This window comes from Lagopus leucura, unplaced genomic scaffold (assembly GCF_019238085.1).
Source record: "Lagopus leucura isolate 7727_CA_CO unplaced genomic scaffold, USGS_WTPT01 Super-Scaffold_73, whole genome shotgun sequence".
In the NCBI taxonomy this organism is placed as follows: domain Eukaryota; kingdom Metazoa; phylum Chordata; class Aves; order Galliformes; family Phasianidae; genus Lagopus; species Lagopus leucura.
Genome location: NW_024962252.1, coordinates 37,383,391 through 37,409,294, shown reverse-complemented (window position 1 = coordinate 37,409,294; position 25,904 = coordinate 37,383,391). Strand labels below are relative to the sequence as shown.

The 25,904-nt window shown below is 37.7% G+C and overlaps 1 protein-coding gene across 3 annotated transcripts in view; it reads left to right on the top strand.

Annotated features, from left to right (window-relative positions):
* The window catches only part of WASF1 (WASP family member 1), a 79,289-nt gene that overhangs the window by 41,553 nt on the left and 11,832 nt on the right, over positions 1-25,904 (top strand). For all 3 annotated transcript variants that reach the window (XM_042885988.1, XM_042885969.1, XM_042885979.1), the window contains exons 2-3: positions 10,256-10,416; positions 22,675-22,809. In XM_042885988.1, the coding sequence (XP_042741922.1) occupies positions 10,284-10,416; positions 22,675-22,809 (268 nt within the window). In that variant the 5' untranslated portion in view covers positions 10,256-10,283. The remainder of the gene's footprint in view (positions 1-10,255; positions 10,417-22,674; positions 22,810-25,904) is intronic.

The following is a 25,904-nucleotide window of genomic DNA, read 5'->3' as shown; positions in this document are numbered from 1 at the left end:
ACTGCCTTTAGTGGGGAGGTTTGATGTGATAATGAGCAAAGGATCATATGATCGCTTTCTAGCCTTAAACAATATAAATTAGCCCCGTTTCTGGACTGCTGAATATTTAATAACATCTCTGTTCAAACGTAAACAACTTCTCTGAATGTTAATACCTTTGTTCTAGCAGCGTGTCTGTTCAAATATGTTAAGTAGCAGTAGGTAGTGCAAAGCATTGCTTATGCACATTCACACTTTTAACATCAAAGCCTCTATGAGGAATTTTATCATTCACAAAGAGGAAAAATTAATCTGCAAAGAAGCTCAGGCCGCAATAAGGTGATTATTTTACATCTGTACGTATAACTTGGTACCTGGCAGATCATAATTCCTCCTTTAAGACTGTGAAAAAGAAAATCAAACCCATTAATCTGTTGTTCTTGGTTTGGATACAATAGCATAAAATGCATTAAAATTCTTCATATTTTGTATATGTGGCTTATTGCAAATCTTGCGGTGCTCACATCACTTCTTCAGATCTCTGGTAACATTTTGTGGCATGGAAAGCTTCTGATGGTCATGGCAGGCACTTGTTACCAGGTGAGTGAGTACTTGTTAGTGTGCTGATTATCACTGCTGGATTAATGTGTAGCAGCTGTATTACTGGTTCCTGTAGTGCTGCCATAGATTCCTGACATAATTTATTATTTCATTAGCATCCAGTTTCTTTCTTTGATTCATCAGTAAGGTCAATGCAATGAAAGGCACAGACTGTCATATTTCCTCTTCCTTCTTTTCCTCACCCACGCACAACCATTCATTTCTCTCAGTTTTGGCGTGTCATAACTTAATATTTACCAGATGTAGCTTGGTACCAAAGGAATAATTATCTCTTAATTCCTTTGCCTTTAGGGGGTTCTCTTGTGCCAGCAGGAAGAGAGAAAGCTTCAGTCACTGAGGGCCAGCACTGTGTGTTTTCCCCATACCACCAGTGCTGTGGTTAAGGCAAGGCACCATGTCTTGAATCCTAATACCCTGCATCCTAATGCCTGTGCAGAGGGGCAGCTTATGACACAGCCAGTGTAAGGCCTGATGGCAGAGGTGTGCGCAGGGCTGCGGTGCTCCCAGGATTGGGACATGTCTGCCAGTAGGCCCAGAGGTGGGCTGCATGGTGCCACACTGGGGTGGATACTGCTTATCCACCCCGTACCCAACAGCTTTGGGTATTTTATAGCAGTTCTAAGGTTCAGCTAGCTTATCTATCAGTATTTATTCCCAACTGCCACAGTGTGCCATCCTTTAGAAGCAGGTGGTTGTCTCTGTGCAGTGGTAGCAAACTGGGTATTCACGTTGATTTGGGAATTTTATGAAATGAAGTTATAAAACATCTCCATTTACACTAGGTGTTACCCTGAGTTGGTAAGGGGGGTAACTGTGAATATATAACATTTCGGGGAAAAAAAGCGTGGTTTGTTAGGAAAGATGTGCTAAAGCAACAGAAGCTCTGTGTACAGTTCTGGTATTTGGATTTTAAATTAACACTGGATTAGTGATCTGTCTCTGTCAAGACTATAAAGAGCTTTTGTTGCAATTCATCACACAGCTTTTGTATCCTACTCTGTATGTAGAAGCTGTTAACAGGAGGATGAGATTAATGCTAAGAGAAAAAATGTCATCAGATAAACCATAGGTCTCAAAAAAGCAATTTCAAAACGCAGTGTATGTTATGCACTCGTATATTTTTAGCCTTTGGGGATGGAGGAAAGCTTGTAATCAGAATAATTTGGGCATTCTTGGTTGTACCTAAATTAGAACCCAGGGTGCTTCCAAAATAGTCTTTAATCAAATGACCTGACAACAGCTTGCTAGGAGAAAAAAAAAAAAAAAGCAAGGTAACCTGAATAATATTTAGTAATGCTGACAGCAAATTTTGCAGCTCTTACTTCAAATATTTTATGTAATAATTTGAAAGATTATTATTTAGAGCTATCATTACATATGTGCCCATATATATAATGCAAATACATGTTTAATTACACACATACTTTATATTTTTAAAATAACTGCTTAAAAGGCTGAATGGAAATACAAGAGCAGAAGACGTTTTTTTTCTTGTGAATAATGTCCTAACAATAAAATGCAGTATGGCTCTACATGACTTAAATATTTCTGCATTAATATGTGGAAACACACGACGGATTTATTTTTTCTTTACTAAGATATCATTAGAGCTTGCAACTGGTTGAAGACAATGCTTCTCTTCTGTACCTATTCACAAGACTGGCTTTGTGAGTCTCCTTGTAGCTTAATACTGTATTTTCAGTACTGGAAATTACAATTCTTAAAAGTTTTTAGAACTACTCAGAATTGCAAGAGATAAGCTAGTACCAATTCATTCTACTCTAACACCTGGAAATCTTTGGAAATCTTTAATTTGATTATTTTTATTTAATGGAATTTTTTAAAGTAAGAATTTTTATTCTTACATGTTTTTTCTTATATATATTTATATATATATATATATATAAATTATGGTGTTGCACTAAAGCACACTTTTAATTTTTGTTTTTACTTTAATTATTTTATGTAAAGTAAATTTGTAAGTGTTAATTTTTCTTGCTGTGCACCTGCTTTGTGTCACATCTATCTTAATATATTGAATTTTTTCTATGAGCCAGAAATGCAACTGTCTTAGAGCCTCATAGCCTCCAGTAGCCTGACTGTTTAGGGTAGAAACTGTTGAACTTGATATTTTGTAATAGCAGTTCATTAAATTAGTTTCTTTATTAAAATGAGTGGAAACAATTTTGCATTTATTAGTAAGATGGGCATCAGCTAAATGTGCACTTACAATGGCTGGATTATTTTGCATGCATGATTTTTGCAGTGCATTTTTAAAGTTTGATATGAACAATTTACATTTGAAAGACATTGACCTTAACAAGATGGATGCTGTTGGTGGTGGGAAGACTGATGTGAACAACATGGTTAAGATCATTGATGCTTAACAAACTGACTAATCAGTAGGTACTGGTTTATATTACAGAAAATAGGAGGTGAAAATAAAGGGAAAAAGATAAATTATGTGAAATCAAGCTGATTTTAGGATTGTAGGAAGAAAAAAAAAAGGCATGGTTTGCAAGCTGCTTATTCTCAATTGTTTGTGTTATTCATAGTACTGAAGTTTAATTCATTTTAACATAAGGTAAGAGATTGGCTAAAGTGGCATGTGGTTCATGTAACCCTGCTGTGTTTTGCACCTGTGCTGGAAAAAAGAAGCAGGTATTGAACTGCATGTTTTCTGCTTTTATTTAAGATAGCTTGCGATTTTGCTCTTTACACGTGATCAGCATGAAATCTTCCATTAGGGCTTGAAGGCAGGAGATAATTGTGTAAAAGGAATGGTAAGTGCCAGTGCCATCAGCATATCGAAGCAGCCATGGTGGGCAATAGCCCAAACAAAACACAGAAGAATTTCAGATAAGGGTGCAGAAGCCCCCGCTGCATATGTTTAGTGCTGTGGTTGGGCCCAGCCCAGCCTTCAGGAAGCCCATAGCCATGTAGTAGGCTACAGTTTGGTTCTGGCCTTACCTGACTTAACAAAAAAGCAAGTGGTCAGAGAGTCCTAAAAGACTTTCTTCTGGGCTCTTTCAGTAGAAATGTTTTGCTGCCTGCTATTGTGCTCTGTTTTGGGACATGCGACTCATTGACTTGACTCAAACTGCAGCATTTCAGTCAATGAAATCAGCTGTTACCTCCTTTAAAACTTGAAGTAGCCAGTTTATTATGAGTTGGTATGTCTGCTTTCTACCATGGAAGCTTGCTGCTGTTTGTGTTAATGAAGTTTTACTTTCCACATCAGCAATACTACTGCACTGTTACTAGTATTGTTTATTGCAGGGCTTGCTACCATCACTGGAGTTACCTCAGGGACATTAAATATTTAAGATCTTTGAAAAAACTAGTCTATCATAGGTAAAACTTTTAAAAATCAACATATAAATAACTCGTGGCTTCAGTTGTTCTCATCCATAAAGTAACCCATAAGATTGTCTAGTCCAGCTGCCCTGCAATGAACAGGGTCACCTACATGTAGGTCAGGGTGCTCAGAGCCCTGTCCAGCCTGCATCCACCACCTCTCCAAGCAACCTGTTAGAGTGCTTTGTTATTGCTTTGGTCATCACATTGCACATTGGCCAAAGGCGTACCAACTATTTGGAACAATCTAGAGTAGAAGATATTAAGAGGTAAAATGAATTGTTGACATTTAGTCATTCTTAAACAGTAGTGATAACGGCTTCATTTTCTAGCAACATCTTTTCCAGTTGTTCTCTTTGACACTGATTTTTAGGTACAATAAGCTCATCTTTTTGTAGTCATCTGCAGTTAAAAATCTTTTTCAGAGCAAGTTGCAGATGAGGGAGATACAAGGAAAATATTCCAAAGAGAGAAGTCTTCAGTTTGGCGATGTAATTCATTATATGAAGATTGCAAAACTGTAGCTTTAACAGCTTTCTGTTAAATTGTCAATTCAGGATGCAGTTCATCAGATGAAAGTTGATGTCACCTGAAAGAGACATAAAGTACTTTTAGGGTTTTAAAAGTCACTGCATTGCCCTGGTAGTGTCTGAGAGTGTCCTGCTTTGCTGAAGGACCTCATGCTGCTGGGTGATCCTTGGGGTTTTACCTGCACATTGGTCTTGCAGTGAGAGCTACAGGGGAACAACCTGCACTCAAGTCTTTGCACATTTGCCTGTTCATACCAGAGGTGTATATGGATCTTTTTTTTTCTGTATCTAGTATAACAGTAGTACAATTCTAAGAAAATCTGACTGAGAATGAGCTTGATTTGTACAGTTTAGATAGTTTAGTTAGATAGTTTCCAGGATTCGTTTTGGTGTTCACTGCTCTTTTTGATAGTGTTGGAATGTCTGATGTCAATACACTCAAATCGTGGTGTCATAAGCAGCAAAATAAGTTTGGACCAAAATTCTCATTTGACTTTCACTTCACAGTTGATTTGCATAAATATGTTTGATATCAATTTTTTACTAGAGTGTGGAATGACATTCTTCTAAGAGATTAATTCTATTCTATTCTATGTCTAAGAGATTAAATTCGAGGAAATGCTCTCTGAATGGAAGAATATTACTTGAAAAATAACATAGAAGTCATAACCAAAGATGTGGGAATTTGATGAAAATTAGAGGCTGCTAAAAAATGAGTTAATGATTTTCCAGTGGTAGCTGGGGATGCTATTGGTGCAGAATATTTTTGTGGAAACTTAGTTATGGAAATTCTGGTGATAAGGTTGGAACAATTTTATGGTAAGTTGAAGATATGGAAGCAAATGAGAGAAGGATTTTTGTTAGCTGCTTTAATTCTGTTCTGAAGTCTGTCTGTTTAGCATAGATGTGGTTAGTACATGACTACATAGGCAAATAGAAAAGCTATTGCATAATCTGTTTCTTCTTCTAAGGAGGAAAAAAGTGTTAAATTGACATTTCAGACTGATCTGTTCTGCCAGCAGCTGGAATGGGATCCATTAAATCAAGGAAATGAAAAGCACTGCTGTTGTATGTTGTTAAAGAAATTACTAGTATGGTAATACCAAGCTGTAAAGATACATTATAGAAATGGTTGGAATTAAATTTAACCCCATTAAAGCAAGGGCATTCAGTGCTGCATTATTGATATGCATAAAAATTACACAGGAATGTTTTTCATTACTGCTAAGAAGTTTAGTAATGACAGAGTGTAACTCAATCAAAAGTAAACCTTCATTAAAGAAGATACTGTGATTGTGAAATGTTACTAGTCTTCTGAAAGTTAAATTGAAGTATTGTTTAATTACCATTTAAACTGCTGGGCAGATTAATTAGCTGCTTTTCCCCACTTCAGTGGTGTGCTTTCATTCTTGGTGGTCTCAGTGTGCTTGCTGGAAAACCTGAGTTGTCACTGTGACAGCTGACGCTATGTTTTCTACAAGCTACTTCTGGTTTACCATTTCCCACACATCTTGCTCTTCTGAGATGTTTCCCTGAAGCAGCGCTGGAGAGGAGATGATGATTTCTGATGGCACTGTCATTGACTGGCATTGATCCAACAGTGTTGGGCAGGTGCTCTGTAGCAGGTCCCTCAGCTGCAGCCAGCACTGTGTCTGCAGGCTGGGAGTGGGTTTCCAGCTGGGTTCAGGGTGCTTCAAAAGATGTATAGAGAACAAGGGGGAGGAGATTTCAGAAGTGAATCTGTGGGAGATCTAATCCCTCTGAGAAGGTTCACTTCCTATTAACATCTCTATGGAGCGGAGTGCTTGCAGTATACACCAGTGCCAGTGCTTTGGAGCTGGCTCGCAGCTCTGCATGGGTGAGTGAGGAGGAGGGAGAGCTGGACTCTTAGGGCAGCCAGCCCAGCCTTCAGAGCGAGGAGGGGAGACCTGCTCCAGGCTCAGATGGTGTCAGCTCTCCTGCCTCACAGCAGGGATGCTCAGCTGTACAGGCAGGCATCCTCTCTTATATCTGGCCATGGCTATTGGCAGTTTTGTGGGCTTGAGTGGGAGCAACATGCTAACAGTCTGAGGATGAGTTTCTTTGCTGCCAGAGTGGCTTGGTTAACATAAGATTTGGGAGCAGAGGGGGAGGCAGTGTGGGGTTTTTTGTTTAAAATGAGAAGATAGACTAGATAGTGACGTTCCTTTTTTTTTTTTTTTCTTTACTCTTTCACAGCTCCAAATCTGCATAATGTATACAGGCATTTCAGAATTGTTCAGCTTGCTGGATGAGAGCTGTATCTTTTATAAGAGAGAGGAAATTGTTTAGGTGCAGTAAGGCTCTGTTTGTTCTCCCATACTGTCCCATACCTTGTTTCATAAGCAAGGATTCCCAGTGCTGGGATCACTAAATGCCCTGGAGAGGAATTGACAGGGCCTGCTGGTGGTCACCACAAACTGCAAATACCATGTGCCCTGCAATGGGCATATTACCAAGACACTTCAGCTGTGTGCAGCTCCTGTGGCCCAGGGGTCCACCGTTTGTTAAACATCATATGAAATGCATTTCCTATTATTTGAAGCATGATTGAGTGGTATCTTCCTTGGTTGCCTCCTATTTCTTGTTACTGTGGGGAACAGAGAAATATTCTTTATTCAGTCTTTGTGTTATTTTCAAATATGAAGCATAATTTGGAAGGCGTCAGCTTCCTCTTCTGTCATCTGTTTCCTTTCCAAGTTCATCTGTAGTTAAAACTGGTACCTTCTACCAGATTTATGTTCCCTGTGCTGCCTTTTATTGTTCCGCAATATCTTTGGGTAGGACAGCCAGCGCTGCATTAGTCAGATATTAGAAAAATGATGTATGTGTCTTTGGGAGGAAAAAGGATGACAAGTGAATTCTCTGCTAATTCTGAAGAGGTCAATGCGAAAGAAAATAATTAAAATCTGTTGTCTTAAGTGGACTTTTATTCAGGTTCAGAGTTGTACATTCTGAGGGCCAAGGAATTCTGGCCTATTTTTTTGCTAGTCCAGCTTCTTTTTGTGCCCACTGGAGAAAACATTTGGGCCAGTATTGAATCTTCTCAGCTTTTTTGTTACATGTTCTATCCTAGAGGTAAATCAGATACTTAAGGGGCACTACATAAATGCTGTTACTTGAAATCTAACTAGCCATTGATTTAAGACTTTTTTTTTCTTGTTATTGCGCAGTTTTATAAAGAATTTATCACTTCAGCATATGAATATTTACAATATGCATATGCTACATACCTTTTTTCATGCAGGACGTAAAATGAAGGGAGAGCAGTATTATCACAAGATACTATTCTGATTAAATTATGCAAAAAAAAGAACATTACCCATTAACTACTTTTATTCTATTTAGTGATTATTTTTTTTTTAACTCTTGTAATTCATAACTGCATTAGATAAAAAGAGATAAGTAAAAATAGATATGTAAAAGAAGCTGAAATGTTTTTTTTTGTTTTCCTGTGCATGTTTGGATCTCTCTGTGAAGACTTACCTTCTTTGCTGTTTATACAGCAGCATCATTGAAGTAGTAATCAAGAAAGGGCTTAACTTTGGCATCAATATTTAATTGCTTCTGGAGAACATTGCTCACGTATCACTTGCTGCATTACTTTCCCAGCAACAGAATAGTTCTTTTATTTTCTGTTAGGGTACTGTGATGATGAGCCTGCAGCTCAGGGTTCTTTGTGTGCTCACTGCTCCTCAGGGCTGCATGCTTCGAGGACTGCAGAGCTCAGCTGGTAGGACCTGCTCAATCTGCCTCACCTTGTGCTGCTCCCGCATATTGCACCAGGCATATAAAGTCTCACTTTCACTGTCAGCACCTTCTCAATGCCTCTGTCAGAGGCTGTATTCATATTTGCACTTTTTAGCTTGTCTAGTAGCTAGCTTTTTAGTATGTAGGTATTTTTGTACTTGAAAGATTTGGGATATTCCTGGAATTTAAAAATATTTTTGTTTAATTTACCCTACCATATTCACACTTTTTTTTTTTTTTTTCTTTAGATTTTAGGTATATGTTTTTAAAATCCCTCAAAAGCATGAAATATTTGTTATCTTCTGAAGAAAATTGAGGAAGTAGGCACATTGTTGAAATGCTGTGAATTATGTCTAATCAGATCCTGGAAGCGGAAGGGACTTTCTTATGTGGACTTCAGGATCCTTCCTCAGTCCCTCAGATACAAGCTTGACCCTCAGTGATAGAATAGGCTTGTAGGAAAAGTGGCAAGGAGAAATCTAAGCAGTGAGCAAGAGGAAAGAACTCTATTACAGAATCACAGAATGGCCTGCGTTGGAAGAGGGACCTCAAGGATGATGAATCTCCAACCTGCCTGCCACCTGCAGGGCCACCAACCTCCCCATTTAATACCAGACCAGGCTGCCCAGGGCCCCATCCAATCTGCCCTTGAACACCTCCAGGGACGGGGCTTCCACAACCTCTCTGGGCAGCCTGTTCCAGCACCTCACCACTCTATTACAATCTTCTCTGAGTCTCTTAATTCCCTATTGCGTTCTAAGTCAGCAAAATTTCAACTTTAACACCACTAGCTCTAATCTTCTTCATTCATATCACCAAAAAATGACTTTATTTCAACCAAGCAAAGATTCTCGTGGCTAAATATATATGGTAGGGAAGATGTATTTTGTGGTGCAACATGAAGCCCTAGCTTCAGAGGTGAAACCTCTAAGCAGAGTCAAATGATCCCACTGAGAGCATAAGGCCATACAGCACCTTGTGGGTGACTTGTCCTCAGAAAGAGCAGTCTCTTCTGCAATGTTAAAGGAGGCTGAGTTGTGCCGATGCTAAGTATACCTGTTTGATAGATACCATAGAATCATAGAATGGCTTGGGTTGGATGGGATCTTGAGGATCATCTATTTCAAACCCTCTGTCATTGGTCATTCAGAGTTGTACACAACAGATCACTGAAAAAATTTCAATTTTAGAAAAATCTGTTTTTCACAAAGAAAATATTTAGTATATAATCTTAAAAATCAGCTCTAATAAGATGAGATGATACCACACATGCGTCTTGCCCACTGGAAAACCCCTTCCAGTCAGTGCTATAGGTGCAGAAAATTGCAAGTGATTGCAGATCTGGTGAAGGCTTTTGATTAATTAAACATGGTGAAGAGGTGTGCAGGAGTAGGGTTTCTCAATCATGGAGGCTTTGCACCACAAATTTACCAAGGAGACTTTTGTACTTGAAGATGCATTCTTAGCTCATCTGAATTTATTGCCAGGAACAGCAGAGGTGGAAGGGAAAACTCCTCTTTTTCGTTACTTTGGTTAGGCATGATTTATAAGTAGTGCATAGAGAAGGAGGATGATTCCTTCTAGTAATACGACGTTGGATAATGAACTGAGCATATTTGCCTTTCAGATGGAATAGGAAACAACTTTGACTTTGACTGCATAATAAAAGGAATGTGGAACTGGACTTTGCTTGGCCTGAGTAAGGAAGTAGTCCATCAAGAAATTTTTTTTTTACTGTGATTTTTTTAGTTTTCCCTGAGGGGAAAGGAAGAGTAGTTTTTTTAAAAAAAAAAATCTGTCATTTCACTGGCATCTGGCTAAAAAGCTGTTAAAGCTTTGAAGATAGAGAATGGAATGATCTTTCATTGGGTGAAGAAAAGGTTTATGTACTTACAAAGCAATGAATTCCATTAATACTGTGGAGGGTTAGTAATTTAAATTGGGCAGTATCTGAATTTAAAATATAATTTATTACAATATTTTGTCTTCTTTCTTTACAGGTTTGCTGATCCTCTGATACATTTCAGAATGCCGCTGGTAAAAAGAAACATAGACCCCAGGCATCTGTGCCACACAGCTCTGCCCCGAGGAATCAAAAATGAATTGGAATGTGTCACCAATATCTCCTTGGCAAATATAATCAGACAACTGAGCAGCTTAAGTAAGTACCTTGTCTCAATATACCTGAGCTGATACATTGTACGTACGCAGTTTCTGTGGCTGAAATATGAATTCTTTTTTCAAATTCCTGGTAGAACATTCTGGCTGAGCCTTCAATCTGCTCCTTTCTGACTAGCAACTAGCTCTGACTTCTGTGGAAGGAATTTTACAAGTAGCATATCTCAAAACTCAATTTCTGTTACCGGTAGAAATGACAGAATATGATATTTGGTAGCTAATAAAGTTAGTAATTGCTAATTTTGGAACAATTATTGACTAAGGAATATGGCATAATGAGGAATATACCACTTTTTTTTTTTTAATGCTTTTTGTTGTCAGATTGATTGTGTTGTGGTCATTACAAATAGAAAGTAGTAGTCTTTTAAAATTAATTAAATTAAAATTAAAACCAGAAACATAGTTGTTACATAGGATATCAAGCAGCTAAAAATTTTATCTCCTTATTTGTCAACAATTTTTCCCTCAGTGCATCTTTTAAAGGATTGAATTCTTCTCAAGCCCTGCAAGTCTGAGGGAGTTTTTCTGAAAAGGCTGGTTTTTGGTTTTGTTTTGTTTTCTTAAAGTTACAGCAACTTTAAAAACATGTTAGGTGTACCAGCATAGTAGTGTTTTGAATTTCCAGTACTGCAGTTGTTTTTCAATCAGTAGGACACTAGTATTTTCCAGCCTACCAACACATTAAATATTAAAATGTGCATGCATATACATCCATAATGTGAAAAGCCTTTCAGCTCCATCAATATCTTAGGACCATAGGTGATGTAGCCTAATTTGTTAATTAGATTGATTTAGTTATTGGTTTGAGGGTATACTGTAGAGTGCTGTGCTTTGGCAGCCTTTCAAAGCTGTTAGTCTCTTCAGCCTAATAGGACACTCACTGAGGACACTGAATTATGTAATTGAGACAGGAATGCTTCCAGCACATACATATGAACATTATTAATGCAGCTGCTACAACAGCAAAGAAAAAAATAGCTGTTTAAATTCCTTTCAGTGAACCAAGAACATATCAGATTGGGATTCAGTAGATGTTCACCATGCATGGTCTTGAACAACCAATCGCTTAGATTTTCAGTTTTAAAGAACACCAACTTCCAACTCAACAGAAGTGGTGTCAGTGCTTAGCTTTTTGAAATTTGGCTGCATTTGCTGTAGTTTCTTGATTTTTACAAACGTCATGCCTGACACTGTTTTTACAACTATTCAGAAAGAAGGTGGGGTGAAAAGAACAGGTTCAGTTGTAAGGGACCTACACAGATCATTGAGTCCATCTGTAAGACTGCTTTGGGGCTGACCTGAAAATTGCAGTATATTAAGAGCGGTATCTGAATACCTGTTAAACAGTACCTAAAGGTAAGTACTGGGCATAAAACACTTCTCTAAGAAGCCTGTTCTAGTGTTTAGCTACATTTTTGGTGTCCAGAATGAACCACTCATGACATAGCTTTGTGCCATTTCCAAATGTCCTGTCACTAGATACAAGAGAGAAAAGATGAGCACTTCCTTGTCCACTTTCCATCCTCAAGAACTTGTAGAGAGCAATGAAACCACGACACAACCTCATTTCCTTCAAGCTTAACAAACCCAGTGTTCTCAGCTGCTCTTCATAAGAAGCAGTACTGCAGCAGAATGAACTTGAGGGATAAAATTAAATCCACATGTATTGCATTTTTAAGGATAGCACTTTCAAGGGAATGTAACAGTAATTATGTAAACTTCTTTTTTTCTAAGAGGAGCGTGTGTCTACATGAAGTGTGCATAAGTAGTGGTGAGCCCTAAATTAGCTGTTCACACCTGGGAGGGGTTCCTTTTATGACCTTGTGGCTCAGTAGTGGTCAAAAATACATGGAATGCTGGAGATAGCAAGAAATGCAAAAGAGGAGGGAAAAGGTACTAGTTTACAGAAGCAAGACCAGTGCAGGTCATTCTGATTATTATTTTTTTAATACATACAACTGATGAGCATGAGCTGTAATTTAGCTTCTTCTTCTTCTTTTGAAATAGCATCATGTGCTTATAGTTTTTTTTCTATGGCCAGTATGTATACTGACTGAATTATTGAATTATTAATGTTCCTTTTTGCAGTTTAATACAATCAACTGATTCAGTTTTTCAAAGTGTAAGTTTTTGCTTTATATTGTGTGTATCTTCAATAAAAACATTTTAACTCTACAGTTAAATAGAAACCGTTCGGCAGAATTAACGTTATTTCTCAGCCACATTAAGAATTGCTCTACAAAAACAGATGTCATGTTATAAAGGTATGAGTACTTCTGAAAATATGTTAATCCAGAATTCTTTTAGTTTTTCTGACTGTTTGGGCTAGTAGTACTATGGATTCAAAAAGATTTGAGAGTCCTTCTGGCTTAGGAACATTGTCTCTTAATTGCTTTAATCCAAATAACCAGTCTGTACTTTGTTTTTCACTGTTAGTGGTATTCAGGGAGGCCTGCTGACATGCAGGTAAATTCTAGTAGCCATCTGAGTCGTAGCCAGCTGACATAGTTTTGCAGCAATGCCTTGGCAACCAGCTTCTCTGCAGTCCTTTCCATCTTGTTTTCTGTTGTTGACAAAGCTAGATTTCTCTCTGAGAGCTGAAACTCTGTGTTCTGTAGAGCCTCATCTTCTTTAAACTAAAGCTGCTTTTGCTTTTCACAGTAAAGTTTTGCAAATTGAAATGAATGTTTTTTAATCTGATTGGCAGTTTTTCATTTCTGCCTCTAAGATTTTTCTGTTACTGACTTTCAAACAGGATTAATCTTCTGCCATTAGACTCTCAGAACAAAGCATTATTAACCTTTCTTCTGATATGATTTGGACAAATAGCACTATGATGAAATCAGAGATTTCAGTGCTTATATGATATAGAAAAACAGTATTTAGAAAAGCCAAGTGTATAATTTTGTCATTTATGCAGTTTAGTCTCCATTCCTAGAGATGTTCACAATAACTCAACTGAATTAATCCAGCAGGTGGATCTCATTAGACCTACTTTTCTCCTTAGTGCCGGTGAGGCCTCATTTGGAGTTCTGCATCCAGATGTGGAGTTCTCAGTACAGGAGAGACAGACATGTTGGAGTGCATCCAGAGGAGGGCCACACAAATGATTCATGGAATTGAATGCCTCTACTACGAGGGCAGGCTGAGAGAGCTATGGCTGTTCAGCATGGAGAAGAGAAGGCTGCAAGGTTACCTGATAGCGACCTTTCAGGATCTAAAGGGGAGCTACAGGAAAGAAGGGGGACAGAATCTTTAGCAGGGTCTGTGGTGACAGAACAGGGGGAAATGGCTTCAAGCTCAAAGGGGGGTAGATTTAGGTTGAATAAATGGAAAAAATATTTTATGGTGAGGGTGGTGAGGCATTGGAACAGATTACTTGGAGATGTGGTTGAGGCCCCATCACTGGATACTTTCAAGGTGAGGCTGGATCAAGGCCTGGGAAACCTGATCTAGCTATGGTGCCCTCATTCATAGCGGATGGCCTTCAGAGGTCCTTTCTAACTCTAAGGATTCTGTTATTCTATTTTGAGCAGTGTGTGGGATCAGCTGACATTCAGAGGTCCCTTTCAGCCTCAACCATTCCATAGTTTTGGATGCTATTTGCAAGTAGAGCATGCCTGCAAAAACAATTCCTGTAAAATGACTGGCGTTCTGTGAGGTTGTTTTTTGTTTTAATATAAAATTAAAAGAGCTTTACATCAGTATGTGCCAGCTGCTGCGCATCTCTGTACAAATTCTTAATCCTTTCATAGTTTGTTAGTTGTATTGCTTTTAATTGTTCAAGTTGAGAAAACTTTTGACCTTAAAAAAAAAAAAAAAAGTAGAAATGAAAGAACATAAATAATTGTATCTTCTTTGAGTGATAAGCCCTGCCTTTCCCCCTGGAGCATAAAAACACATCAGTCTGCCTTGATCCTATAGTCAAGATTGCCAGCAGGTATTTTTTTTTTCTCCTGTCTGTTCCCAGCTTTCTCTAACTGCATAAAAAGATCTGTCTTCTGACAGCTTTTCTGAGTGCTGTGGCAACAGAAACTCCCTGGACAGCAGCAGTAGCTGTCTGTTTCCTATCTGTTCCTTCCTGTATTTCTTGCTTTCTGATCATATCTGTTTTAGATAAATGCTTACCTACTTTTTTAGCAATATTGCAGATGTGTTAGGACTCCAGTACTGCCTGTGTTGATGTATGTCAGCCTATCATGTGTGAAGCATAACTGATATTGCTGTGCAGCTGTGCTGTTGTTAGAGGATGGATAAATAGTTCTCTTGTGTGGATGCAACTTTCTTGTTCCATTTGCAACTACCAGCCAATCTTGTTTTTCCTTTTATACAGCTGTTCTCTGCAGACAAAAAGTCTGTATCACATAAGGAACATAACTGATAGTGTGTTCCCAGTCTGACACTCCCATCTGGGGAGTGAAGTGTTTCTCGTTTTGAGTATTTTATGTGTTCACATTATGGATATTTATATTGCAAGCATTCGGACTGGAGCTTCTGTTCAGTCATAGCAAGCTGTCAGTTACCTTTTAATCTTCTACATGTGTATAAAGAAAGAGGATGCTGCTTAACACTGTTTGCTAAGTTGGAGTGCACTTTATGTTAGTGAAAACGGTTTTCAATTAATGTTGTACTTCAGTAGCCTTTCCCCTCTTCCTTTCTTTTCTTTTTATTGTTTCCGAGTTTTACCATGTTGTCCTAATCAGTTATTTCTTTTTCTTGCCCCTTTTCATAAATTTCTTGGAGTAAAATGCTTAATTTGAACATGTTCTTTCTCCCCCATTTCTTTCTCTGCTCAGACTCTGACCTGCTCCAAAATTGGCCTTTGCTTGTGTTTGATACTTTTGATACCCTGGTTAAGTTGTCTGATAAATGCCTGTAAGATATTATTCTTGGGCCAGATTTGCTGGCTACAGGAACCTGATTGTCTCTTCATAATCAGACTGTCCCATTACAGTCCTTACAGTAAGTCCTTGTGGACTGCTTTTACATCTTCATAATGATAGATTCCTAATTAGCAGAGATGAAATATATGTAGTATGTGGTTTTCCAGACCGTGCCCATCCACAGCCACTGAAGTTTTCAAGGAGCTACTAACAATCTAATCTCCAAGCTAGGAAGGCTGTTCAGTCTGTTAACTTCCATGCTGTCTCCTAGGCAAGGTTGGATGAGGCCCTGGTCCTAGTGCATGTTTTGGTGGTTGCAACCCTGCCTGTGGCAGGGGAGATGGATCTAGAGGATCTTTGGAGGTCCCTTCCGACTCAAACCATTCTATGATTCTGTGACTTCTAGCCACTGAGCTGAGATTGAAATGATCCTGATGAGAGGCAAGCCAAGAAAACTCGAATACTCCTTGCTTTTTTTGCTAAAACGTTTAATTAAAGGAAATTAATGGAGTGAAGATCTGAAGTTGAATTAACAGCCAATGAATATATTACATTATGTGTCAGAATTAATGGAGGAAGAAAAAATACATTAATAGAGAGAAAACTTTCTTCTTCTGCTACATAAAGGGACCCTGATTATAAATGCTATGGCTTATGTAGTAATTAATTATCCTGAAAGACTATTTTCTATACTAAATTGTGTAAGAAGGAACTGTTCAGTACCTAGTGATATAATTCTGCATAGTGTGAAATACTGGGAACGGACAGAGAAGTAGGACATGGGTTTTTACTTCTGTTCTTGTTCTGTGCTTCTCTTGTTACAAAACTCACTAGACAAAAACATTGCTTACTGTGAGAATGGAATTGAAATAAAAGAAATCAAGGAATGATAGCATGTAAGTGGGTAACAGACTGAATTCTGAGCTTATTCTTTCTGATATTTTATGAATTTCTACATCCTTTTCAAAAATCAAACAGTTGGCTTGGGGTTTACTAGTAATCTTCTTGTATTTGCAATTATGGTGATGTGTTATGGTATTGAGCACTTAAAGTGCACAATTTATTTATTTATTCAGATATCTACTTAAAAGTTAGACCGTGGTTCCTGAAGGCTGCTTGTATCGTAATGCATCTGAGGGATGCTGTTTCAGGTTTAGGTGCAGTTGAAGGGCTTAGGATGTCTTTACTATCCTTTTGCATTTCTGAAGAAAAGAAGTGGCTTCTTCCACAACCCCTGCATAAGGATTCAAGTCTCTCTCTTTTCTGACAGCCTGTAACTCCATCTGAAGGTAACTGATCTAGTGTTGTAAAATGATTAATTAAAACACCCTTTCCATAAACTTTACTAATGGACACCACAAAGTATACACTAATTCAGGTGAATTTAAGGACTGGAATTTTGAGTGAGACTACTAATTTATACCCTGATACAACGGTGTACTTAGGTGGTTCCATAGGAATTTGTATAACACCATCTATTACTTAAACTAATCCAAGCAAATAGAGGTCTTTAATTAACTTGAAATATGTTTCAAAACATTATGTGGAGACTCTAGTTGATTTCAGTTCATCTGATACATCCTCCAGTCTTAAGAACCAGACAAAACCAGTGTTTTTTATACCATGGTATCCCTTCTTGCTACTGTACTGGCTTTGTAGAGATTATTCATTTGTGCAGAAAAGCCAGTTCTGGACAAAGGTTTAAGCAATTATAGGGGAAAACTAGGAGAAAAATGGTGAAAGATGAGAACTGTAAAACTGGTCCATAGCCTTTTCAGATTTTATAATCCATTGTATACTTACTGCCATAGTGATGAATAAGAGTTGATGATGCATGTTTTGGTAGGTTTAATTTAAAAGAATGAGGAAGGCAGTATTGTTATTTTTATTCTATTACAGTTAGTAGCTACTCACTAGTATGCGATTTTCAGCTTGTAAGTCTGTTCTAAATGTCAGGAAAAGAATTGTCCAAAAAAGGTGATCAAAACATGTACACCTTCTTGGCGAACAGAAGGACTATGTGTCGCTTCCAGGACATTTTATTTCTCTGTCACAAAAATGGACACTGACACCAGAGGGAGCTGCATTCTGGTGTTGCTTTCTTACTGCAGGTTATTACTGAGCCAATTGTTACAAGAGAAGTTGCAAAAAAATTAAGGTGTTATAATACATTCCCAAATTAAAGATTAATTGCAGTATATCCTCTTATTTAAGTGTGCTGTTTTAATGAATGGTAAAGTGATAGACTGAGAACAACATTAAGTAGCATTTGTGGCAATGTGACCTGCCTTTTCAAAATCACAAATCTAAGCGTACTTCTGATCAATAAACTAAGTTTTACAAATACAATAAAAATAAGCTTTTCACAGATGCTGAAATAATTTATTTACAGAAATCTGTTGTAATTTTAATAGCCAAACAAATCACTGTTTTTTTTTTTTTAATCTGGTATTATGTATCCAGCTGTGACCAAGACCCCAAGGCATTATTATTTTAATTGTCATAGTCATCTGTCATTCTCTTTATTGTACTGCATGAAACATGAGTAGTGCTTTTGAGCAAACAGTCCCATAATGGTGTAAGTGTTCTGTCTGTTAACAGTACTTTGGTAGTACTAATTTTATGAAATTGAATTAGTTTTGATTTCTTGGTATTCTAACCTGTCATCTATAAGTTAAGTGGAATTTGAGCAACTTTTTTTGTTGTTGTTAAATACTGGATATCCTACTGTTGGGTTTGAAACAGTGGTTTTTTTTTGTTTTTTTTTTTTTTGTGGGTTTTTGTCATGTTTTGTCATTGTTATGACTTGTAATCATATCTTTTGTAAACCATTTGAAATTGAAGATACATTCAAATGGAGTACACAGAAAAGAACAGTAAAAGAAATACTGTATTAAAAGTGTTATATATGTATTATACGTAGTACTCTTTCAAAAGGAAGTTATACATTTCTCTGGAAGCAAACATTGTTTTGCTTAGAACATTTAGTTCCATATGCTTCAAGGTTTAAAAAAAAATAATAAATTGGCAACAGGATTGTAGGTAGAGACATTATGGTTGCATACCACTTCAAATGTGACAGGTTGCTTTTAATGTATTTTCCATTTGAGGATTAATGTTCATAAGCATAGGCAATTATTCTGTGCAGTATGTTTATATTTGTGTGCAACATTATAAAAAGATTTTGAGACATATTATTTGGAATTGGAGCTCATTAATGAGAGATGAATTGTAAGCCTGATGAAATGATACAGATAAACTAGCCTTAAAATACATCTGTAAAAAGTAAGCCAATGAATTTTAGAGCTTGCAATTTACTTTTTATTTCATACATGAAATTTAATACTTGATATTAATGTGTATGTCTCTGAATATTACATGAGTTGTCTAATTAAATTGAATAATTGGGTATATCTGAATATATTATCAAGAATAGATTAAACCTGCTTATAGTAAATTTATATTAAAAAATTTAGTAGTCCTGCTCATATTTAAGTAATTTCTCTTGCTTTAGATACAGGTTAAAGAGCACAAGCTTTTCAGAGTTTCAAGACGTATATAAGAAAGTCTTGTGTTAAGCGAGTTGCTAGCTAAACAGACTTTATTGTTAACTTTCCATTTCTTTTAATGTGGTGTAGAACTTCAAGAAATATGGTTCCCGGAATGGCTGTGCCTTTGATCTCTTCTTACTGTGTCTAGTAACAGATGCCTCAAGAATTATGAGAACAAGATAAGAATGTGTGATACTTTTTTCATAGAATCACCAAAGTTGGAAAAGACCTCCGAGATCATCCAGTCCAACCATTCACCTACCACCAATATTTCCCCACTAAACCACGTCCCTCAGTACATCATCTGAAAGTTTCTTGAACACCTCCAGGGATGGTGACTCAACCATCTCCCAGGCAGCTTGTTACGGAGCCTGACTGCTGGAAGAAGAAGAAGAAATTTTAAGAAATTGGAGAAGAAATTTTTCCTAACATCAAATCTTAATATCCCCAACAGGGGAGATGGGGAACTTGGGCTATAAAGTCTCCTGAGCCTCCTCTTCTCCAGACTAAACAATCCTATTTCCCTCAGCTGCTCTTCATACGAGTTCTGCAGAGTTCTGCAGAACTCTCACTGCTTTGTTGTCCTTCTCTGAACATGCTCCAGGGCCTCAATGTCTTCCTTGCAGTGAGGGGCCCAAAACTGAACGCAGTGCTCGAGGTGTGGCCTCGCCAGTGCTGAGAGTACAGAGAGATGATCACTTCCCTACTCCTGCTGGCAATGCTATTTCTGATACAAGCCAGTATACCATTGGCCTTCTTAGCTACTTGGGCACACTGCTGGCTCATGTTCATCTGAGTGTTGACTACCACCTCCAGATCCATTTCTTCTGCACAGTCTCCCAGTCATTCTACCCTAAGCCCATAGCGTTGCTTGGGATTATCGTGGCCAAAGTGCAGGACCTGGCACTTGGTCCAGAACTTCATCCCACTGGCCTCAGCCCCCAGTGATCCAGCCAGTCCAGATCCCTCTGAAGGACCTTCCTACCCCCTGGCAGACTTCCAGCCAACTTGGTGTCATCTGCAAACTTACTGAGAGTGCACTCAGTGCCCTCATCCAGGTCATCAACAAAAATACTGAACAGGACAGGCCCCGGTACCGACCCCATTGGGGGCACCACTCCTGACCAGTCATCAGCTGTGTTTTACTCCATTCACCACCAGCCCTCAATCCAGTCCTGTACCCAGCAGAGTGTACCTGCCCAGGTTGTGGGCTGCCAGCTTCTCTAGAAGAATACTGTTGAAGGCAGTGTCAAAGGCGTTGCTGAAATCTAGGTGGACTATGTCAATAGCTTTTCCCTCATCCTCCAGGTAGGTCTTCTTCTAGAAGAAGATCAGATTGATAAAAAGCAGGACCTGACTTTTGTGAACCCATGCTGACCGGGCCTGATCCTCTAGTTGTCCCACACATGCTATGTGATATCACTCAGGGTGATCTGCTCCATAACCTTTTCTGGCACAGAAATCAGACTGATGCACCTGTAGTTCCCTGGATCCTTCTTACAACCCTTCTAGATGGGAGTCACATTGGCAGGCCTCCAATCCTTTGGGACCTCTCTGGTTGATCAGGAATGCAAATAGATGGCGGAAGGTGGCTTGGCAATCACCTCTGACTGTTCCCTCAACTCTCTTAGGTGGATTGCATCTGAATCTTTGGACTTGTGACAGTCCAGGTAGAGTAGTAGTAGGTCTCTTAATTTTTTCCACCTGAATCGAGGGTGGTTTATTCTGCTTCCCATCCCAGACTTCCAGGTGAGGGGTAGAGTACCCCAAGGATAATTGGTCAGAGTTTTAAAGGCAGATGTAAAGAAGGCATTGAGAACTTCAGCCTTTTCCTTATCCTCACTGGTCACGTTCCCCATTTTCTACTATTCTCTTAGCCTTCAACTGCTTCCAGTTTGAAAACCTCTTTAACTAGCTGGGGTTTCTATGCATTTGCTGATGATCAGTGTGTTTCTTTTCCATAAGTTAGTGCTGTTGGAAAGCTTTGGTCTCTCCTGATTCAGGTCATTTATGAATATCTAAAATAGCATAGATCCCAGTACAGAAGGCAATGAAACCTCCCCTTTCGTACCTGTGAAGACCAGTTTATTCCCACCCTCTGTTCTATACCATTTCAGGGATCACTTATCCTTGCTGTGGCTCTTACTTTTTACATTCGCAGAATCACAGAATTGTAGGGGTTGGAAGGGACCTCCAGAGATCATCGAGTCCAACCCCCCTTCTGGCTCAGTTTTTTGAAAAGCTTTGCTAGGGGACTTTCTAACTCTTGGAACTAATCTAGGTCATTGCACTCCATCCTCATGCTTATGAACCTGATGAGGTTTCCCTTTATAAAAGCCGTGTTGACTCTTCTCTAACAAGTCATCCAGGTGGCTACAATTCAGTTTTTATAATAATTTGTACTAATTTGCCTGAATGTCAGTCTTACAGGCCTGAAGTTCTCAAGATATACTCAATGACAAAAATTTGAAAGTTAGTATTGTGCTTGCCACCTTCCAGTGTGTATTATGGAGATTTTACAAATTGTTACTGATTCTGTACTCTTTGTTTTGTTAATTTTTTTTGTTGATTTGTATATAGTCACTTCAGTTGCTTTGACAGGTCTCCCACAAAGAAGAGTTTTGGTATGAGGATGTCTCTAGTTCATTGCCACACTAGTGGAAGGTGTTAATTCAGCTTGCTTGCAGTGATCTTGTCTTCTCTGAGTGTTCCTTTTATATCTTTGTTATCAGCTGACTCTACAGATTCCTTTTCAGGCTTTCTTATTCTTCATATGTTTGAAGGAATATTTGCTAATAGCTTGATAGTTGCTCCTTGGGTTAATTTTCATATAAATTATAAATCACCCTTTTATAATCTGTTGTATTTATAGTTGTGCTTTTTTTCTCCTATTACTGAAGTATTAATAAATGATATGCATTAGCCTCGTGCTGACCACGTGCCATCCATGTGGTATCCTTATATAGTTGACACACCACCTGTGGCAATTTAACTTTTCCTCCTTATGTCTTTGTGTATTCATTTTTATTTATTCATCTAGACCTATTGTGCAGTGAAGGCAAAGATTTCATAAAAATATTTTCCTCAAACCAGGGAGCATTAGAAGCACTCTATGAGGCACTCCATCTGTACAAGAGAAATAATTACTGAGCCTTTTCTCAGACTTGAATCTCCTTGTCTGCTGGACTAAATGTGTGATGTCCGTTGAACTGAATGAAAGAAATTCTTCTTCTTTTACTTCAGTGTAAAGTAATCAGTTACTAGAATTTTGACCTGCCAAAGTATAATATATTATTTTAATGTACATTTTTTAATACATTGTTTCTAATAAACTTAGTTGTAGACATCTGATGTTTCATTTTTGAAAGGTCTTTTGAACTGCGGGAGAGGGAGCTGTGCTTTAAGAAGTGTTGAGATTGGTTTCACATGGAGAGTTCAGTTAATGCTTATACAGAAGCAGCTTTAGATGCTGTAAACCTTCCTTTTATACAAATCCAAGAAACTAATTGGTCTAGTTCCTTGGATATCTGCATAGTTCAGTCAGTTTAAACCAGCTGAATGTCTCTCTTGTAATGTATTAAATAATTTCATTTATCATAAATAAATTAGAAATTAATATTTAACTTTTGTTTACGTTTTTGAAGCATTCTGAACTAGCTTAGTGAGTATAGACTGTTGCAACTGATAATCATGCACCTTAAATTTACTTATTTGGTAATTATTAGAAATCTTTCTAAAGGCAGGCTCATTTTGTTGGGTATACTTGCTTATCTTCTTGCTTATCTATGCTTTCCTTTCCTGTTTTAGGTAAATATGCTGAAGATATATTTGGTGAACTTTTCAATGAAGCACACAGTTTCTCATTTAGAGTCAACTCCTTACAAGAACGTGTAGATCGCTTATCTGTCAGTGTTACACAACTTGATCCAAAGGAAGAGGAATGTAAGTTAAGACCTGTGTTAAAGACTTCTTATTTTGTCACTCAAACATCACCAATATGGATGGTGATTATTTCATGAAATTCATTCCATAAAATGAAAATAATAATAGTTTAAATTACATTTATAAGAACAGAGCAAAATATGACAGTGAGGATCATTTGAAACTTTAATACTATTGTGATTCATATTAATAGTATTACTTTGTAACATCATGGGAATTCCTGGGAGTACAGCTTCATTTTATATTTTTAACCTTCCTAATGATTGCCATGGTATGTAACTGTTTATTCAGGTAGGGTTTTTGCATTTAGCTTGCTAGCATCTTAGATTGTGTATGAAGTTATACTCCTATAGCTCCATTTACAATGGATGAATTATTCCCTTGAATTCTTCCTAAATTGCTTTAAGTAGTGTAGAGATTGGTGGCTCTGAGAAGACAAGTTACTTCTGACACTCAATAGGATGTGGCTTGTGCTTACAAAATAGAAATTTTATTGGATTTAAATAGTATGTGAGCTTTGTGATGACCATGAGAACATTGATTAGCTAATATGCAAATATGAAACTTTTTTGCCTTCCTGGATATCTTTTATTGCAGGTGAAATAATGGAAGATCCTGTAACCCCAGTTTTAAGGGTATTCTAGACTATGTGGTTAAGATGTGGAAAATAGAGCAACATCTGGTCATGAAAAATAACTTCAGATGGATTGTGAGATCCAGTTATAAAGTGTAGAAAGATGTTTCAGTTCTGAATGTTTAGGCATGATAGTGGTGTGTAATTCAGGAAAAATGAAGTGTCAAACCAGTAACGTGGTCTTTGGCTGTGTTCTTTTACCTATGTTGAAATTTCAGTATTAACAAAAATCAAATTAAGGAAATTTAGATTCTGTACCTTGCGTGACAGTTATTTTAGAGCAGGTTTCAAAAGACAGCTGTTAACAGCTAGTAGCAGATTTTCCACAAAACCATGACTTGCCTAGGGGAATTCTTACATAAAGGGGATTTTCCAAGTCTCTTGACAGCTGAGCATTAATCATACATACTTGTTTTTCCAATAAAATGCCATATTTACTATGATTGGATAATGGCAAAAATCCTTTTTGTGTACAGTAATAGATTGTCAGCAGTTGTAATCTTTTAATGGCTATAACACACCAGATTGTTAATTTCACTTCCACGTTTATCCTGGACAACCTAGTTTCTGTTATAATCAGAGTAGGATTTACATTGATGTAACTGGTCTGGTATGGCAACCATTCACATTCCTCGAAAATTTGGAGATCATACAGTTAAAGTGTCTTAAGGATGTCACAGGACAGCAAGATGGAAATTTGTACTTTCCAGTAAGTGGCCTTTGACAAGTTTGGTTGTAGGTTTCATTACTAAATATTCATACCTATTTGATGCTAGAGAATTGCCAGAGATATTTTTAAAGACAGTATATCCCTGATGTACTGGTAATAACTTTTCACAGTACTGCATATATTGTAAGATGTATTTATTAAAGTGTATATATAAGAAAAGGGACAGACGTTGCAATTAAAGAAAACAGGGCTGCAGAGAAGTCTACTTGATCCAGTCCAGAGTGAATAAATGTGACTTGAATCTGATACCCTGGATTTGTCTCTTACTCTATAAGAGAGGAGTGACAGCTCATGCATCAGAAGAACACATGCAATCCTCAGTGTCAGGAGCTATTAAATGACTGCTTTTATTAACCTAAGAAGTCCTTGAGCCATATCTAGTCTCCCTTATTCACAAATGTCTGCCCTGGATGAGGAACAGATGAGGGTAAAGAAGATGAGTAGAAAACAGTGTATTTTCTCAAAAAATAGGGATCAGGATACCTTTTCACATTCAGTGTCCTCTTTTGAGCTTGAAATCTACAAGTTTATCACAAATGATCTTGTGTTAGCCCTGGCCTGTGCTGAAATAACTGGAGAAAGGTAATGCTTAAAGATTTGGGGAAGGCATTTGAATTTATCTCGCATTTTCCTTACTCTCTATGCAAGAATTAAGCAATTTTCAGTATTTCTGTTCAGCTAACAGCATGTGCAAAATGGGCTATACTTACAAAATGAGTCTCATTTGATAGTTCTTTGCCAGCAGGCAGTAATAAAAGATGTAATGGGTTCCTTTGGGCCCAGTGCTATTACACAAGAGGAAAATAAAAAGATTCATTTAAAGCTAAGCAGCATGAACAAGACCAGCCCAAGTCAGATTCACTGAAAAAGGTGCAGATACTTGACAGGTGTTTCTGATAGAGAAGATACAGATTTTTCTGATAGGAAAAAAGCTCTGCGTGTTTAAATAGTCTGTGTGTTTTCTCATTGTTTTCAGTTAATTTAATATCTCTGTAAAGAATAAAATCAAATGAAAGTAAGATTAGAATTGTATCCTGAAGAAACTGACTCTTTGCACACAACCCTGTCACAGAAAAGCAGTGAAATAAGTGTGGTCTGTATGGACGTACAGAAATTGGAGACTAGGTTAACTTCCAGATCAGTGTAGTCAGCCCACTGTGAGATTCAGAGCAAAGGATACAGTAAATCCCATTTAAAGAGGCAGCTCATTTAGGATCTCCAGCCTCCTGAAGAGGAATTTGGTGAATTGTTCTAAACTCATATTTCTATACACAGAACACATGAAATTCATCCAAGACGTTACATTCATGTAATGTTTTAACGTGAAGAATAATAGTGCTGTAAATTGATTCATAATTTTGACCAAAGTGAAATAAAGAAAAGGACTGTTAAATAACATTGCACAGTTGCTCCCTTTCCTAGGAACTTTGCTTTGCAACTCAGTGTTGGATTTGAGCACGTGTCCCTCTGATGGCTGAGTTCCAGCTGCTTTCTTTTTCTTCCTTTTTTTCTTCCAGTTCTTAGTCCTCAATTCATTTTGTGTGTTATTTTGTAAGTAAATCAGCTTTAAATTAGTGTGTCCAAAGCTCAGTAGCTCAGTGTCAAAGCCATGATTTTGCATAATTTGTGGGTGTTTTTTTGTATATAAAGAGGGATCTGGACAGAATGTCATTTGTTAAATAATGTAAGGGTTTTGTTGAGACCCACCAGTAGATTCATTGCTTGATGCAG